Here is a 17,086-nt window from a genome sequence, read left to right as displayed (position 1 = left end):
AGGGACATGCGATTTCGATTCGGATTTCGAGGAGGTGCGCGTATAGGATAGAGTAGACTGCCTCTTCTTCTTCTTCTTCTTCTTCTTGTTCGTAGCGTAGAGAGCTATTCGTTCGAATCGTACTGTTATTCTGTAGCTTGTGTTTTAAGGCGGATTTCGAGAAGGATTTCGGGCGGATTTTAAGAGGTTTTCGAGGAGGTTTCTTCTAGACTGTCTTAGTTTCCCTTCTAAGGAAGGTACTTACGACGGCCACCGCGTGAAGGTGCAGTCTGTTCGGCCGTCTATCGATACGGTTATCGCTATAGTATAGCCTATCTTCTTTAAGCTCTTATTACGTATAGGAGTAATACCGGCGGCTACTTAATTCTACTTCCTTTAAATTATATACCGCTCGCTCTTACCCTTTGTATAGATCTACCGCTACTTTATAACAACCCTATCCCTCTTAATAGCGCCCTTTGGTTTCGTAGCCTCCTATCTAGTCTACTTCGAGTACTAATAGATATAGTCCTCGGCCGCTTATTATAAGGGAAACTAAGGCTAGATATCTAGTATAGGAATAGCATTAAAATAAGCTATATTAGGCTCGAAACCGCGCTAAGAATCCTATATTATTATATTAATATCGCTCGTACTAATACCTCTATTTCTATTAATATCGCTTATACTAATACCTCTATTTCTATTACTTCTATTAATACTATTATTCCGCTAACTAAGCTCTTTATAGATACTACGTATCTTACGCTCCTTTAACACCTCTTCTTTCTCCTACGGCTCTAGCGAATCGAACTCCTCTTACGGTATATTACTATTATCCTTATCTTCTTTATCTTTCTTAAGAAACTACCTCTCGAAGGTAGACGGCGGCGGCGCGGCGGCGGTAGCTAAGGGCATAGCGGAAGAGCTAGATATAGCGGAAACAATAGGAGGTATAGTAGATGCCGGCGACGGTAAGGGTATAGGACAGCGACTAAAATACGTCTATTTATACTATAAAAATAGGTAAGAAACGCGACACGCGTAAGTGCGAGTCCCGTGCACGTGACCTCCCAGGCGGCAAATAACCGGATCTTAGGCGGCAAATATCATTGAGGCTCAGGCGAGGCGCTCGAAGAGGTTAGTGCTCGCCAAGAGGGTCTGTGCTTCTGAGACTAGCTTTCGCTTCCGAACACCACTCAAGATCTTGGCCACAACGGTTTGCTTCTCGAACTGGGCTCAACGGTCTTGCCAGTCGACCACGCAGCATCAGGACAAGACAGTGAAAATTCCTGGAACACAGAAGCTCAACTCCAGAAATGGCATGTCACCTATCACGAAGAGCTGTCACATTTCTTGGTCCAGCACGATCGCTTCTCGCTTGTCACAGTACCGTTGAAGCGCCGCCAGCGTAAGCATATCCATGCCGTGGCTTATCTACGACGGCTCAGTCACATGAGTCTTGGTTCAGGCACTGTCAAGCGAGTTCTGATCTCGAAACGTGCGATATCTTCTCCGCTTTCCTGTCGCGGATGCTGGAACCCTGGTCAGAATGTCCACGCGGCAGGCACGATAGACCCAAACAGTGTCACATTCCGGCGGGTACCAGGGATGATAGGGGGATCCGATGGATCCGAGCAGCTGCTTGCCTTCCTCGGAAGTCGGGGCCTGCCCACGCCTGATCAGAGCAGTACAAAGGGCGACCATCTGAGGGCAGATTTCCGGGACCCACTCGACGCCGCGACAGTGTTCACTGCGGCTTAAAAAGATGCGAACCCCTTGCGATCGAGGTTTGTAGGCGAACTCTTGGCTGGATGCCACTATACCATCTTGCAACCATGCGAAGCCAGCCCGGTCGAAGCAACGGATCGCTGCCGATTGACCACAATGCTGCCGCCACCACCACGCGGTGGTTTTGACTTGCCTGGACGACGCAGTGGCACCGGTGGCTCCGAGCACCCACAAGTATCGACATCTCCCTTCCCCACAACGTCGCGCTTCTCCTCGACGTCCCCTCATGGTTGCGGATCTGGGTATGTGTCCCCAGCATCCAACGGTAGCATTGGCTCGGGTGTCGTCTCGGACCACGAATCCGATGTGAGCCGCAGAGAATAGAAAGCGATTGCCACCTGGCGAGTACAAGTGTCATCACTGCGAGAATTGTTTCAGTCGTGCAGGTGAGCGGACGAAGCATGAGAAGATACATTCCTCCTACCGGCCGCATCATTGCGCTCAGTGCGATCACGGATTCATGGATCGGAAAGATCTCGACCGTCACCAGAAGAGAATGAAGCATATCGGAAGCCATGAGCTTCCTGACCTTTCCGTGCAGCAATTCGACCTTGAACCTGGAGGCCCAGATCTGGAAGTATTCAAGCAACTTCCGCGCGCGGGCTTTGTACCAGAATTTGCGATCCCGTCGTCGAAGTCTTCGGAAAAATTGGCGGAATGTGCATCAAGAGGACTGCACGATGTGGTTGCCTATCTCAATCACGGGTCCTGCGCCTACTCTCTGAGTTGTCATCAGTGGAGCTTTCTGCAGATTTTGCAAGGTATATTGCACCGCACGACAAGTCCTGAGTATCGACAGAAGCAGAGCGACACATAGCAATGCTGCTGTACTTATCAACACAACGAACTCAAGTGATGTTTGAAGGATACATACCTATCTCGGAAGGCTTCTCTTCGAAGAGTCGGTAGAGTAGATCTCTCATTTAAATGCGATGGTGCCATGTAAGACACCAAATACATCTGCAGAGTGTAAGGTTTTTCATAGGACTATAGACAAAGACTGCTTCGTGGCTCTCAGCCAGCTTTCACATGTCGTCGACGAGATATCTAGAGGTAGGTCTTCTTTCTGCTATGAGTTCCTGTCCCAATTCCTGGCATCACGTGACAAGGTCCCAAAGCGGAAGGTCTCCGCGGCAATGCATCTTGAAGTGAATGAACTTCAACTCGCTCCTTGACACCTAACAACTACACACCATGCTATACAGAAAAGCGACATCAGCACTGGGCTCATCGGAGCGCCAGATACTCAGATTGAGATGGATGCAGAGCGGACAATGTGCCCGATGCTTCCACGCCTCTACAAGACAATGTGCGGGCGAAAGCTCAAATGGCAACCCATCTGCTGCTGGTATGGCTCGCGTCCTTCCGGAAGGCCGTTGCCCGATCGCTAATAATATACCAATACAGCTCCCAAACGACGCCCCAGCCGCCAGGAACGATCCACACTCATCTCGAACGAAGTCTCCATGCTCCAGAAAAGTCCACCACGCGGCAGCGACCCAGCGAACCCACCCGGTAGTTCAACAGGCACATCGCGACCCTCCGTACCCACGACAAGCAGAGGCTTCATGGGCACATCGGAGAGTATGGGCGGCGAGCGAATGGGCGAAAACGTCTCCGTAGGACGAGAAGGACCAAATGCACAGGGCGTAGGACAAATATTACCTCCCGAAGAAGAAGAAGGCCAGCAAGATTCGCGGCGAACGAATATACAGTCAATCTCCGAACTCGCTGCCGCACCCGGAGAAGACATGACCCCCATTTCCTCGAAACAAGAATCCATCCTCCGCTCACGCCTCGCTGAGATCAAGCCACTCGGCGTTCCCTTCCGACCTTCTGTCCCTACCTCCGCCACAGACTTCATCCGTTCGGGCTATGGGGCATCTACACCAGCCGCGAACAACTTCCCCGGCATCATCACCGATCGCTTCGCCGCCCTGACCGGAACTCTCGGCCGCCGCACACCTCGGACCGCCGAGGAGAGAGCCCAGCGCAGAGCACAAGGAATCTTGACACAACTCACCGCTGAGGACATCCAGGACTTGAAAGATAGCGGAAAGAGGTGGAGGAAACATACGATCAAGGACTCGATCAAGAAGCAGGTGGTCGCGAAGTTAGTGCAGGGGAGGTATGGGAGCCAAGGATTGACGGGCAATTCAGGGAATGGAACGGTGTTGGCCGAGGTGAGGAAGAAGTTGATGAAGAATGAGACGTTTTTGAAGAGCGATGTTGAGAAGGTTGTGGGGAGAGTGCAGGCTTTCATGACGAAGCAGGCTTGGGCGAAGGTTAAGCCGGAGAATGGGTTGAGGCAGGGAGAGATCTGAAGAGACCGAAGAAGAATTGATTACGACGAAGCGCAGGGTTCTACTACCTCGATATACGAACGGCTGAATGGACGACTTTGCCTTGGAGGAGGAAGTCATGCTCCCACACGCCTCCAGCGTTGCGAGACAAAGCAACGGATAATTGTGCAAAGCTCCAGCGAACAACGATTCCACCACATGCTAAAACATCCCCCAGATTCGGAACCTCAACCACCTCCCGCAACGACTGTTTCGCACTTGCCCACCACTTTCACCCTCTACCGCCACAAAGTCCCACTAAGCCCCTCCTCATCATCCTCCATGTCCTTCACCTGCTTCGCCCTCTTCCTCACCGCCCTCTCCTCCTCCGTCTCAACCTTCTTGTTCCTCTTCCAAAACATCAGCTTCTCCCTGAACCGCGTCCAACAGTCCACCTCCACCTCCTCGCCATCGACATAATGTCTCCCGGCCCCAGCTCCCCTCATACCCCGAGCTCTCGCACTTTCGGCTGTATACCAGTCTGCTTCGACGGAGGTACTGCCGATGGGTGGGTTGTTGGTAGCGCGGGGCGCGCTAGGAGCCCCCGGCCAGTCGGAGGCTTGCGGCCAGGTCTCGTCGAGGTCACGTTTGCGGCCTTCGGAGAGGATCCGGTTCTCGACTCGGTTTATTGTGGCTGCTGGGGAGCGGGATGGGGAGGGAATGGTGGAGGGGGTTTGGAGGAGGAGGGAGTGTAGAGGTATTTGCTCGATGTCATCGTCAATTGGGATTGGCGCGAGGCCGTCGTTCGGATTGGCGGGAATAGGTTTGCGAGGGGGGAGGGGCGTTGTTGGATCTTGGGTTGCTGATGGAGTGTGCGGAGGAGTTGGAGAGTCGGAGAGGCGAGGGAAGGCTTCCAGCTGGAATTGAGGTGGAGTTTGCATTGTTGTTGAGTCTCGCGGATGTGTGTGAGTAAGAAATCTATCTTGGCTATCGTACGGTCAGCTCGTGAGAGAATAATTGACAGATTTATCCATCGACATGGTTAAGTGAAGGTGAGCGCCGGACCAGCGGTGATATACCGACCACCAGCAGTGGCAAGCAAGCAAACAACGATCTGAGACATGCATCTGCTGCCTCATTCACCAACGCATCGAAGACAGGTCGAGCGATGCGTTCTATATCATGTGATACGTGATCTGTACTTGATCGATCAGAAAAATCACTTCGTTTTTGATCTGCGACGTGTATAGCTTCGCCTCGCCACTGACCTCACATCGAGTGCCGTCTCCATCCCATCGATCGCTGTCGTTTCAATCTCTAGCATCATGCCCATAGTCGCTGGCAAGAAAGTCTATCATGTTTGCATCGACACATCGCCACCGGAGAGCCAGGCAGGCGGACACATCATCACGCGCCGCGGCCTGCACCATTCTCGCATCCATCTCATTGCCTTGTCTCTGCTTCACTTGATTCTTCAGCGCTCGCATCAGCTCGCACCCTCAGATATCCATCACAACCCCATTAGGCGTTCCTTGCCTCCAGACTTCGAGGAGTCTGCTCGTCCAACGTTGGGCGCCCTCTGAATCTCCTCCACGCAGGACCGGGATCCACCACTCCCGACGCCCAGGCCAAGAAGCAAGCGTTCACAGCCACGGCCAGAACGAAGGTCACCAGCTCCCAAAGTTCGCTGAAAGTTGGTTTCCTTCCATTGAGCATACCATCGATGCTATCGGCCATCGCGTCTCTCTGGCAAGGCCACACGTTCTCGCCCCATTCGACTTGCTTGGCTTCGGCGCAAGTGTTCGGCACAAATTGCGGGAGGAGCGTGATGGGACCGATTCGGAGGCCAGAATGCATGATGAAGTTGGCGAAGAAGGGGATGGTCAAGGCTAGGACTCCCACGTGACCACCGCGCATATGGACTGGCAGGGCATCACGGCGGAAGACAGCGAGATCGAATGCAATGGCCTGTGCTATGAGGTATCGCCCGCGCCAGATGAGGGAGGAGGGTGGAAGCGTATACGTTGTGTGGGGCAATCATCGTGATTCAATTGTCGATAGTGTTGCTTCGCGTTGTCGAGGAGTCTGTCAGGAGGATGGGCTGTGTAAAGCGTGCTGTGTACACGAAGCCGGTCATTCGAGAGGTGTGCGTCGGAAAAGGTAGAGACTATATAGGTCGATGCGAGGAAAATGGCCTTTTTTCATGGCAACGTCGAGAATCCGTACCGTCGGTGCAAGAAACTATGGACCATGGTTAGTTTCGAGGCTTTCCCGAAAAATCGATACGGCCGCTCGCATGCTTATATCGTCGCTTTTGTGGCGCAGACTTCTTAAGCAGCTTCGACGGAACGCTCATGGATGAAAGGGAGCTTATCGCTTCTGTGGGCTCAGTTTGCGATGCTTGGAGCGAGAGTCGCTGCCCTCTTCATCAGTCTTCATCAGTCATCTCAAACTTATCAATACAGGAAGCGTTACTCACCAGGCGCCGCGAGTGCTGGTCGACCAGGAGCTCTGGCAAAGCCTTTACCAGATCCAGTAGCTGAGCGCACGGAGCATCACAGCTATATCGACATGCATGCTTCTTGCAGATTCATTAATGCTTGATCTTCGCGATTAGTTGTCAAAGGGCCACGCATCCTCCCAGGCCTTTCGCTCTTCGTCAGTTTTCGCAAACTCCTCTATTACCTGCTCCTTGCACTGCCGAAGCGCATCTTTCGACTCATCGTAGCGCTCCGTCTTCACACATCCGCCCAACGGGAAGAGCTCCCGACCGATCGTATCGGAGATACCTGTCATCCACTGTATCCCAAGGACCGCTTTCTCTCCGTCTGCTTCGGCTTCGGCCATTTCAGCTTCGGTCATAGAGATGCCGCTTTCTTTGAGGATTCCGTCGGGATCTCGGAGATGCTCGGCGATTCGAGCGGTGTACATTCCTTCCCCATCGACGAGTAGCACCCGAGCTAGTTGTAAGAGCTGCGCTGCGGGTGTGGCTTGATACTCGAAGGCTTTCCAGATGTCCGGCGCCATGACTCGCGTCCGTTGTCTGTATGCCATCACGAGAGCTTGTCGCAGGCGGAGATTGTGAGCAGCTGCTTGCTCGCCGGGAGAAAGCTGATCGAAGTCTTCTGGAAGAGATGGATGCTCCGTGCTCAAGTCAGGCAATTGAGGTCCTTCGAAATCGATGATGTAAGGCTGACGGGCTTGTACGAACAATGGGGCAACTTCAGTGGACTGCCAGTCGATTATGCTCAATATTTTCGTCGGATCCTTTGGATCAACAAACATGTTGGCGACATGAAGATCTCCATGCCACGGGACTGGTCTGCGGATTGGTGAATCGCCGGGGTGCGGCAGCAAGTGGCGGAAGATCTGCTGGTAGTAACACAAGGCCCGCAGCTTCTTCTCCCTAGTGCTCTCGTACAGACCTGGCCCGGAGAGGGTCACTTGAGGAGGTGGTAGACGTGAAAGCTCTTTGACGCATTTCGCCTCACGAAGTCCAACTGCTTCCAGATACTGCTCGACGGTTTTCCCTGCGAAGAAATTAGTGGGCACCTCGACGACACACAAAGCATAATGACACTCACATGGACCTCTATCAAATGCGACATCCAGTCGCCCGTTATCGTTCCAGTCCCTTCCCGTGATAGGGCCAAGGGCAAAAATCTCCTGTGCCGACGAGCTTGCGTGTAATGGTAGCCGGCGCTCTTCTTCCAGATCCGTGGCGTAGTAAATGCTACCGTAACCTGCGAACAGAGATGATGCCCACTCTGCTTGGAGCCGGACAATGGCTTTCACGAGAGCGCCTTGTTGTCGCAGCTCCATCTTTTGCCAGATCGTCTCCAGTAGCACTCCTTCGGCCTTTTCCATGATGATGTACTCAGCTCCTACCGTGGTCCTTTCCGCATGACTGCACCAAGCATATACCTCGGGGACAGGGGTATTCAACCGAGTGCGCATAAATTCCATTGTGGCGACTTCGCTTGCAGTCGTGAAGTGAGACTGACCAGCGTTCGGGCATGGGAGTTTGGCGACGACCTGCTTGCCATTGTCCATGGTCAGAAGCAAAGCCCTGTTGTGCATGCCATCGGGCAACCTTTCGATCCCAACACATGATGCACCAACACTGCTAGCAGCAACATTGGCGAGCTCGCTGACATTGAAGGTAACCCGTCGAGAGCTCATCTCTGCCTTTTCATTCTGCACAAATCTAGCCCGGGTAAAGCTATAGAAGTCCGGATTGTCGCCCATGGTAGCTTTGCGGTAGATTGTCAGCGGAATGTCACGGACAGAAAGCGATCGAGAGGGGCTGACATGAAGCGCGAGTTTGTAGGTTGCGCAGCGACCTACTTGCGGTGAGCCTTTGGAGTTTCACCCGTCTTGAAGCCTGGCAGACTTGCTGTCGACTATTGCACCAAGTGTAGAACAATCGACAGGGTCGTGATGGCCACGACATTGCGAGGTCTTCATGCCCAATGTAGATTGTGTTGATGGATGATTTGTCCGGGGGGTCGAAGTGTCGGGCTGCGTGGTGTATCCCCGAAGTTCGGCCGATTGGGCAAACGGCCGCACAAGCACAAGAGAGGAGGAGTATACATGCTGGCTTGTGAATGGGCGCAGCCCGATGAACCACTCAATTTGACAACATCTGTGCTTTAGCCGAAGCAAATTGTGTCCAGATTGGGCGAGTGTAATTGTACTTGTACTTATCGCTGCTCCGTAGCTCTATCCTCGCTCCCATCCACTCTGCCATGATGTCTCTCAACCTGCATCGCGCGGGTATCGCATCAAGTCCTGGTTTCTTTCCAAAGTCCCAAGTGGTAGCGCTTCGTGTCCGCAGCTGGCTCGACTTATTTCCTCCGAACGAACTTTTGTGGCGTTCCTCATGCGTCGTCTGATCCTGTGCAGGCCAACGACGTATCTTTCTGGGGGAGCACCGAGCTATGCACTTTCTCGCGTGGCAAGTTCTCTTCCTCCATGCTCGTGAGCCAAGTCGCTGACAAGTCGAGCCGAAGGCGAAGGAGTGGCTGGAAAGCCAGACACTCACATACTCTCTTGCAGCTCAGTGACCTTCTCGTAGAGATCCAGACAATTCTGCTGTCTCATCTATTCCGACCATGTTAGTACACGTTCAAACCACAACGGAGATCTTGCAAGAACTTACCTTAACCTGCAATAACTCCAATCCTCCGCCCTCCCCAATCGTGCCCATGAAAAAGATATACCCACTCTGCGGCGGTCCACCATTTGGCGAGCCAAACTTGATGTCCTTCGTGAGCGGTGTGTTCAACACTACACGATGACTGCCGTCCGCACGCATCAGCAGCCGCGCTTTGGTCTTCTCGCCGTCACCAGCATCTTTGACGTTCAGCCGTAAGACTCCCAGTCCTCGTTCCCGCCATTCCTTCTTCTTGCCCTCTTTCTCGCCTTCGCCGACGAATGTGAAGTTGTAGAGTTTCGCCCGGCATGAGAAAGCTGTGACCTCGTCTTCCTCGCCGGTTTCCAGGGATTGCGCGTAGAATCTCTCGTCTTGCTTTTCTTCTTCCGTGGAAAGCGGGGATTTGATGCCTTCCTCTTCGTCACCAGCGTTGGAGCCCTCATCGTCGTCGACTTCTGTGGCGGGTGCGCCAAAGGCTCGAGTGGGCTTTGAGGCGCCGCCGAGTGGTGCTGGGGCGGACTTCCCGCTAGCAAAACTGCTGAGGCCGCCACCTCCTCCGATAGTGCTGGACAGGCCGCCGAAACCAGTGCCACTACCGCTCCCGAAACCGACAGCGCTTGGTGAACCGATACGACCGAAACCAGAGCTAGCTGACCCAAATCCGCTGTTAAGGGATGTGGAGCCTGCTCCGGCGAAAGCTGACTTCTGACCGAGTGCACCTCCGAATCCCCCAGATGATGGTTTCGGCTCCGCTTCAGTACTGCTCTGCGGGCTCTTAGCTCCAGATCCGAATGAGCCTCCTGAGCCAAAACCTCCACCGCTCTTAGCGATGGAGCCGAAGCCAGAGGTTGTAGAGCCGGAAAGAGCACTGAAGCCTGAAGCAGCAAAAGCGCTGGATGAGGATGTGGCTTCTGCGGCGGGAGACTTGCCTCCAGCAAGAGCGCCGAAAGGAGATGTGGCGGACGCATTTGCAAATCCGCTGGTGGGTGGAATCTTTGTTGTAGTTACTTCCTTGGCCGTGCCGTTGGAGGTGGATTCGCCTGTGTTCTCGGCCTTCGATGCTGCTATCTCATCTTCGGTCGAGGAGTGCAACCTGCTGCGCTTGTTCTTCGGACTCGCCACTTCTTCTACCATGCCATCGTTTTGCTTCTCGGCGGGACCGTCTGGCGTTGAAGGTCGTGGTGGCTTGGAAATGCCATTCGCTTTTGCCGAGTCTGCCTCAGCCTCATTCTCGTCCTCACTGTTCCTGCTGCGCTCGCCGGAACCCTTGCGGCGGCCATTGTTGAGCTCGAATTCTTCTGCGGTACTATCGCGAGATCGTTTCCGAGTGTGGTGCCTTACAGGATCTGAATGCGCAGTGTGTGCATTGGCATCATCGACCTCTTCGTAGCTTCTCTTTCGCCGAAGTTCTGCCCGCGGTTGAGGCTTGAGGGTACCATCATCGACGCTGCTGGTGTTGTCCTCCACCATGGGCTCACCGTTCGAAGGCTCTGATGTGACCGCAGCGCGTTCTTGTGTGATCCGCGCGTTCTTCAGCTGCTCTCGTACTGGCTTCTCTCCATTTTCAGCGTCGGAGTGCACGGCGTTGTCTCGATCGGGTGCCATCCTGTCGGTCTGTTCCTCCTGTTCCGAGCTCTCGCAGCCCTTGGATACTGATGGATGCTGTTGGGTTTACGACACGCGCCGCATGTAGTATAGATCTCCTTCTTCTGCGCAGATTGCGGCCACCCGGGGAGCGATGGTGGTTCAGTGGGAGTTCTCCCGCGCACTTGGTGATTCGATCGTGACTCGACAAGGCTGTGTGCTGTTCCAAGAGGTGACGGAACGAATCCAGAAGGCTGTCTGAACTTCCTCGAGGATGAGCTGCGCGTGAAGGCCGTCCGAGTGAGCAAAGTGTGCAATCGTGCAATCGTGCAATCGTGCGGTTCAAGGTCGGCGCTTGTCACGAGCTCGAGAAACAGCTGGACTGCGTGGAGCTTCGCAAGGTCGGAATCGCTTCGTTGAGAACAATCCTGGCGGTGGATATCAACACGCGTACAACGGACGACGTGGCGAAGCGTCCTACAAGATCAAAGTAGCAACGATATGTGCGACGGTCGGGTTGCTTCAAGTCACAAGGCAACTTCTCGAATGCAGTGCGCTAGCCCGAATCAGCTTGGCCGATGGACTTCGCTTACATAACCATACCTTAGGTTGTCGTTCTTTCCTCGTCGCGCCTGAAGTGGAGGTAGGAGAGATTCAACTTCACTTCGCCTTTTAATGAAGACAGCACGTACACGCCGCAGCACTCAGAGATCGACGTAGCGCTTCTGAGCCACGACTCTGAAGAGAAACAACTCTGAAGAGAACACGACATTCAATCACGGCCGCAAAGCTCCTTTGTTGAGATCGAGCAACCTCATTTGAAGGCTCCTTCATTCTCATTCATGCCCGTGTCCTCGATCGACGGTCACTTTTCTCGCATCGTTCTGTGTTCCACAGAAGATTGGATCTCGAGAACATCTCCCCGGCCATTTCCATCCTTGGCAACCAAGCCGCGTTCTACAATGTCCGAATCCGGAGACGGGTATCTGCGAACAGCGTGAACGAGAAGGCTTTCGCCCTGGAACTATCTCGGTGCATCATCAACATCGACTCAGCATACGATCGATGTGGAGTCAAACGACATCGGCCTGGACCACGAAGAGCTGCACTCTTGGCTGATTCATAAGTCAGGAATCTGCCGTATCCAACTCAAACCCCCGAAAAGCCACGCCGGGCAAATCGTGGATAACGTAACCCCGAAGGTCCGTTACTCCGTGTGTCATCACTCGTTCGCGACTCATGCACCGCGCATCTCTTTGTTCGCCATTTCTTCACATCCGGGCTCAGGTACATGTCCGTGATCCCGACCATGTCTTTCACGTGCTGAGAAATCATCCTTGCACTAACCGTCATTGATGAGTATCTTCATCTGAGAACGTCTTCTTCTGATTCTCAATACATATCTCGGAGCATCGGTCCGTCTCATTGGCGTTGACCTTTTGTCCTTGATACAATTGGTTTCGATTTTCTTCTTTCGTTCAGACAAACGACCATGACGCTGCAAAGATCGTCGTCGTGGGGAGTGCAGACGGGGACCGGAGAAGAAGTGTACCGCACGCTATCGCGAACATTTAGCAACAGGCCGAAAGAAGAGACATATCCGGAGAGCACCAGCAGCAGTGATGATTCCACGAAAAAGGCCGCCGACTGGGGACTGACAGAAGAATTGAAGCAAACGCAGCAACAAAACGAGAATGATGGTGCGAAGGACAAAAAGCTAGGGATTACCTGGACTGACCTGGACGTAAGTATTGATGGTTGCGTATTGGTAACTCAACGATCCCTAACGGCTCTTCGCAGATCAAAGGCATCGGCGCCGATGCTGCCTTTGCCGAAAATGTCATCTCGCAATTCAACATTCCCAAAAAGATCAAGGAAGGCCGGCAAAAGCCTCCGCTCAAGACGATCGTGGACAAGTCTCACGGATGCGTCAAGCCTGGTGAGATGCTTCTCGTTCTCGGTCGTCCTGGCGCAGGCTGCACATCCCTTCTGAAGATTCTTGCGAATCGAAGACTGGGCTATGCGGAAATCGACGGCGATGTCAAATACGGATCGATGGACCACAAACAGGCCCAGCAGTATCGAGGCCAGATCGTCATGAACACAGAAGAGGAACTCTTCTTTCCAACGCTCACCGTCGGCCAGACCATGGACTTTGCGACACGGATGAAGGTTCCATACAACGTTCCATCGAATTTCAGCAGTGCAAAGGAATTGCAGCAGGCACAGCGGGACTTCCTGTTGAAGTCCATGGGCATTGAGCACACCGATGATACCAAGGTCGGTAATGAGTACGTCCGAGGTGTCAGTGGAGGTGAACGAAAGCGAGTGTCGATCTTGGAGACCATGGCCGCTCGGGCTACTGTCGTGTGCTGGGACAATTCGACCCGCGGACTGGATGCATCGACAGCACTGGAATACACAAGATGCGTCCGAGCGATGACAGATGTGCTGGGTTTGAGCTCAATAGTTACGTTGTACCAAGCGGGCAATGGTATCTACGAGCTCTTCGACAAGGTGAGCATACCATCATTCTCCTGCTACAAGTGCGCAATCCGAGCTCCCGAGGTGCAAGCCGAGCAGGACCACGGAGGTCGCACTTCTATCGCTGATCACGATGACTAACACTGCACAGGTTCTCGTTCTTGACGAAGGCAAAGAGATCTTCTATGGTCCAATGTCCCAGGCCAAACCATTCATGGAGGATCTCGGATTCGTCTGCACAGACGGCGCAAATGTCGCAGACTTCTTGACCGGCATTACTGTTCCCACCGAACGCCGCATACGAGATGAATACGAAGACCGTTTCCCTCGTAACGCCGATGAGGTCCGCGCAGCATACCAAAAGAGCAACATCAAGGCCCGCATGGAGCAGGAGTACGACTACTCAGATACCGAAGAGGCTAAAACCTGCACACAGACCTTCTGCGAGGCCGTTCAGGCAGAGAAGCACAAAAGTCTTCCCAAGAAGTCTCCCCTTACCACCAGCTTCTACACCCAAGTTCAGACATCCGTCATCCGGCAATACCAATTGCTATGGGGTGACAAAGCCACGTTCTTCATCAAGCAAATCTCGACCGTCTCTCAGGCTCTGATCGCCGGCTCCATCTTCTACAACGCTCCTGCCAACTCATCCGGTCTCTTCATCAAAGGCGGCGCCCTCTTCTTCTCCCTCCTGTACAACGCTCTCGTGGCCATGAATGAAGTGACAGACTCCTTCAGCGCTCGCCCTATTCTAGCGAAACACCGAGGTTTCGCATACTACCACCCAGCAGCGTTCTGCGTAGCGCAGATCACCGCCGACATTCCGATCATCATCGTCCAGGTTACCTTACTCTCCTTGCCAATGTACTGGTTGACAGGCCTGAAGCCGACCGCTGCGGCATTCTTTACCTATTGGGCTATCCTCTTCGCTACGAGCATGGCTATCACCGCGTTCTTCCGCATGATCGGTGCTGGATGTGCGACGTTTGATGCGGCGTCGAAGGTCTCTGGGTTTGCGGTGTCGGCGTTGATCATGTACACGGGCTATATGTGAGTATATGTCCGTATATGTGGAGTGGAGCATGAATGCTGACATTGCTTTCTAGGTTGCCGAAGCCGAATATGCATCCTTGGTTTGTCTGGTGAGTGTCGATACTTCCGCCCGCGTAGATAGCATTACTAACTTTGTGTAGGATTTACTGGATTGACCCGCTCGCTTATGGATTCGAGGCTCTCATGGGCAACGAATTTAGCAATCAAGTCATACCTTGCGCGAACAACAATCTCGTACCGAACGGACCAGGCTACGCCGACTCAGCCTTCCAGGCCTGCACTGGCGTCCGAGGTGCACCACGAGGATCGACCATCGTCACCGGCGAGCAGTATCTCGACAGTCTCTCCTACTCGCCCTCCAATGTTTGGCGTAACTTTGGAGTCCTCTGGGCCTGGTGGCTACTTTTCGTCGCTCTGACGATCTACTTCACCAGCAATTGGAGTCAAGTCTCAGGCAACAGTGGTTTCTTGGTTATCCCCCGCGAGAAGGCGAAGAAGGCTGCTCACCTAATGAATGATGAGGAGGCGCAGCCAGCTGGTATGAGTGAGAAGAAGACCGCGGAAGACAAGGAGAAAGACGGCAACGTTGACAGCCAGCTCATTCGCAATACCTCCGTCTTCACCTGGAAAGGCCTTACCTATACGGTCAAGACTCCCACCGGAGATCGAGTCTTGCTCGACGATGTCAAAGGCTGGGTCAAGCCCGGTATGCTGGGCGCTCTCATGGGTTCCTCAGGGGCCGGTAAAACGACCCTGCTCGATGTTCTGGCGCAACGGAAAACCGAGGGCACTATCAAGGGTAGCATTCTGGTCGACGGTCGAGATGTGCCCATCTCCTTTCAACGTTCCGCCGGCTACTGCGAGCAGCTTGACATCCACGAGCCATTAGCTACCGTCCGCGAGGCACTCGAATTCTCTGCCTTGCTTCGGCAACCTCGCGATGTCCCACGCGAGGATAAGCTGAAATATGTCGACACAATCATTGACCTTCTTGAGATGCACGACATCGAGAACACACTCATTGGCACCACTTACGCCGGTCTGTCAGTCGAGCAGCGGAAGCGATTGACCATCGGCGTGGAATTGGTTTCCAAGCCTAGCATCTTGATCTTCCTGGATGAGCCCACGTCCGGACTGGACGGACAGGCTGCGTTCAACATCGTACGCTTCTTGCGCAAGCTGGCTGACGTGGGACAAGCTGTACTTGTCACAATCCATCAGCCATCGGCATCTCTCTTTGCTCAATTCGACACACTCTTGCTACTCGCCAAAGGTGGTAAGACAGTCTACTTCGGAGACATCGGCGACAACGGCCAGACCGTCAAGGACTACTTTGGACGCTACGATGCTCCTTGCCCCAAAAACGCAAACCCGGCCGAGCACATGATCGACGTGGTATCAGGAACCCTCAGCAAAGACAAAGACTGGAACCGCGTCTGGCTCGACTCACCCGAGCACTCCGCCATGACCACCGAGCTCGACCGCATCGTCTCCGACGCCGCCAGCAAACCCCCTGGCACCCTCGACGACGGTCGCGAATTCGCCACATCCCTCTGGACACAGATCAAACTCGTCACGAACCGCAACAACATCTCCCTCTTCCGCAACAACGACTACACCGATAACAAATTCATGCTGCACATTGGTTCTGCCTTATTCAACGGTTTCACATTCTGGCAGATCGGCAACAGTGTGCAGGACCTTCAACTCCGCCTCTTCGCCCTGTTCAACTTCATCTTCGTCGCGCCTGGAGTTATCGCCCAACTTCAACCACTCTTCCTCGAGCGCCGCGATCTCTACGAAGCGAGAGAGAAGAAGTCGAAAATGTACCACTGGTCCGCCTTTGTCACTGGGCTCATCGTCAGCGAGATCCCCTATCTCGTCGTCTGCGCGGTGCTCTACTTCGTGTGCTTCTACTACACCGTCGGCTTCCCCGCCGCCAGCAGTTCCGCCGGCGCCGTCTTCTTCGTCATGTTGTTTTACGAGTTCATCTACACCGGTACGTACTCCTATTCCCAAGCCTTGAAGCACACCACTAACCAGCTATCTAGGTATCGGCCAATTCGTCGCCGCCTACGCTCCAAACGCCCTCTTCGCCTCCCTCATCAACCCCTTCATTATCAGCATGCTCGCCCTCTTCTGCGGTGTGCTCGTCCCCTACGCCCAAATCCAGCCTTTCTGGCGTTACTGGTTCTATTATCTCAATCCTTTCAACTATCTAATGGGTAGCCTCCTTGTCTTCACCACCTGGAACGTACCCGTCACCTGCAAAACCTCCGAGCTCGCCGTCTTCGACACCCCGAATGCTGGACAAACGTGCCAGGAATATCTGGCGGGTTTCTTGCAAGGCATGGGCCGGACGAGTAATCTGCTGAACCCGCAGGCGACGAGCGGTTGTGAAGTGTGCCAGTACCGGACTGGAGCGGATTACCTATATGGCCTCAATTTGACGAAGAAGAGCGATGGATGGAGGGATGCGGGAATTGTGGTGCTGTTTGCTTTCAGCTCGTATGGGTGCGTATATTTGTTGATGAAGTTGCGGACGAAGGCTAGTAAGAAGGCGGAGTGAGGGGAGATGCATTGGTTGGAAGTGAATTGTACAGACGGGTACTGGATGCATATGCAGCGTTGGCGTTTTGGGAAAAAGACGCACTGTATGAATGACCACGATAGATTAGAAGATCGATAGAAGTATTGAGGCCGACAGCAACGGCTCGAAATAGAGACCAACAACTCTTGTGCTTACATAGGCCAGGCA

The 17,086-nt window shown here is 53.5% G+C and overlaps 3 protein-coding genes across 3 annotated transcripts; 2 read left to right on the top strand and 1 right to left on the bottom strand.

Annotated features, from left to right (window-relative positions):
• Window positions 1–2,799: 2,799 nt before the first annotated feature.
• MYCGRDRAFT_93458 (uncharacterized protein) lies at window positions 2,800–4,532 on the top strand (the record flags this gene model as incomplete). The annotated part of the gene is made up of 4 exons (XM_003852442.1): window positions 2,800–2,823; window positions 2,976–3,118; window positions 3,197–3,898; window positions 4,253–4,532. 4 exons carry the CDS (start codon window positions 2,800–2,802, stop codon window positions 4,530–4,532), a joined length of 1,149 nt encoding a protein of 382 aa, XP_003852490.1.
• A 2,028-nt stretch (window positions 4,533–6,560) lies between these two features.
• On the bottom strand, window positions 6,561–8,234 carry MYCGRDRAFT_72523 (aminoglycoside phosphotransferase; the record flags this gene model as incomplete). The annotated part of the gene is made up of 2 exons (XM_003852278.1): window positions 6,561–7,582; window positions 7,637–8,234. The coding sequence occupies 2 exons, from the start codon at window positions 8,232–8,234 to the stop codon at window positions 6,666–6,668; spliced, it is 1,515 nt and encodes a 504-aa protein (XP_003852326.1).
• A 4,049-nt stretch (window positions 8,235–12,283) lies between these two features.
• Window positions 12,284–17,013, top strand: MgAtr5 (ABC transporter; the record flags this gene model as incomplete). Its single annotated transcript, XM_003852443.1, has 6 exons — window positions 12,284–12,535; window positions 12,592–13,308; window positions 13,427–14,325; window positions 14,382–14,417; window positions 14,469–16,327; window positions 16,380–17,013. 6 exons carry the CDS (start codon window positions 12,284–12,286, stop codon window positions 16,895–16,897), a joined length of 4,281 nt encoding a protein of 1,426 aa, XP_003852491.1.
• Between the last annotated feature and the right edge of the window lie 73 nt (window positions 17,014–17,086).

The sequence above is a fragment of the Zymoseptoria tritici genome, chromosome 5, assembly GCF_000219625.1.
Source record: "Zymoseptoria tritici IPO323 chromosome 5, whole genome shotgun sequence".
In the NCBI taxonomy this organism is placed as follows: domain Eukaryota; kingdom Fungi; phylum Ascomycota; class Dothideomycetes; order Mycosphaerellales; family Mycosphaerellaceae; genus Zymoseptoria; species Zymoseptoria tritici.
The sequence above is the reverse complement of the archived record's forward strand: the minus strand, read 5'-3'. Positions and strand labels throughout refer to the sequence as shown.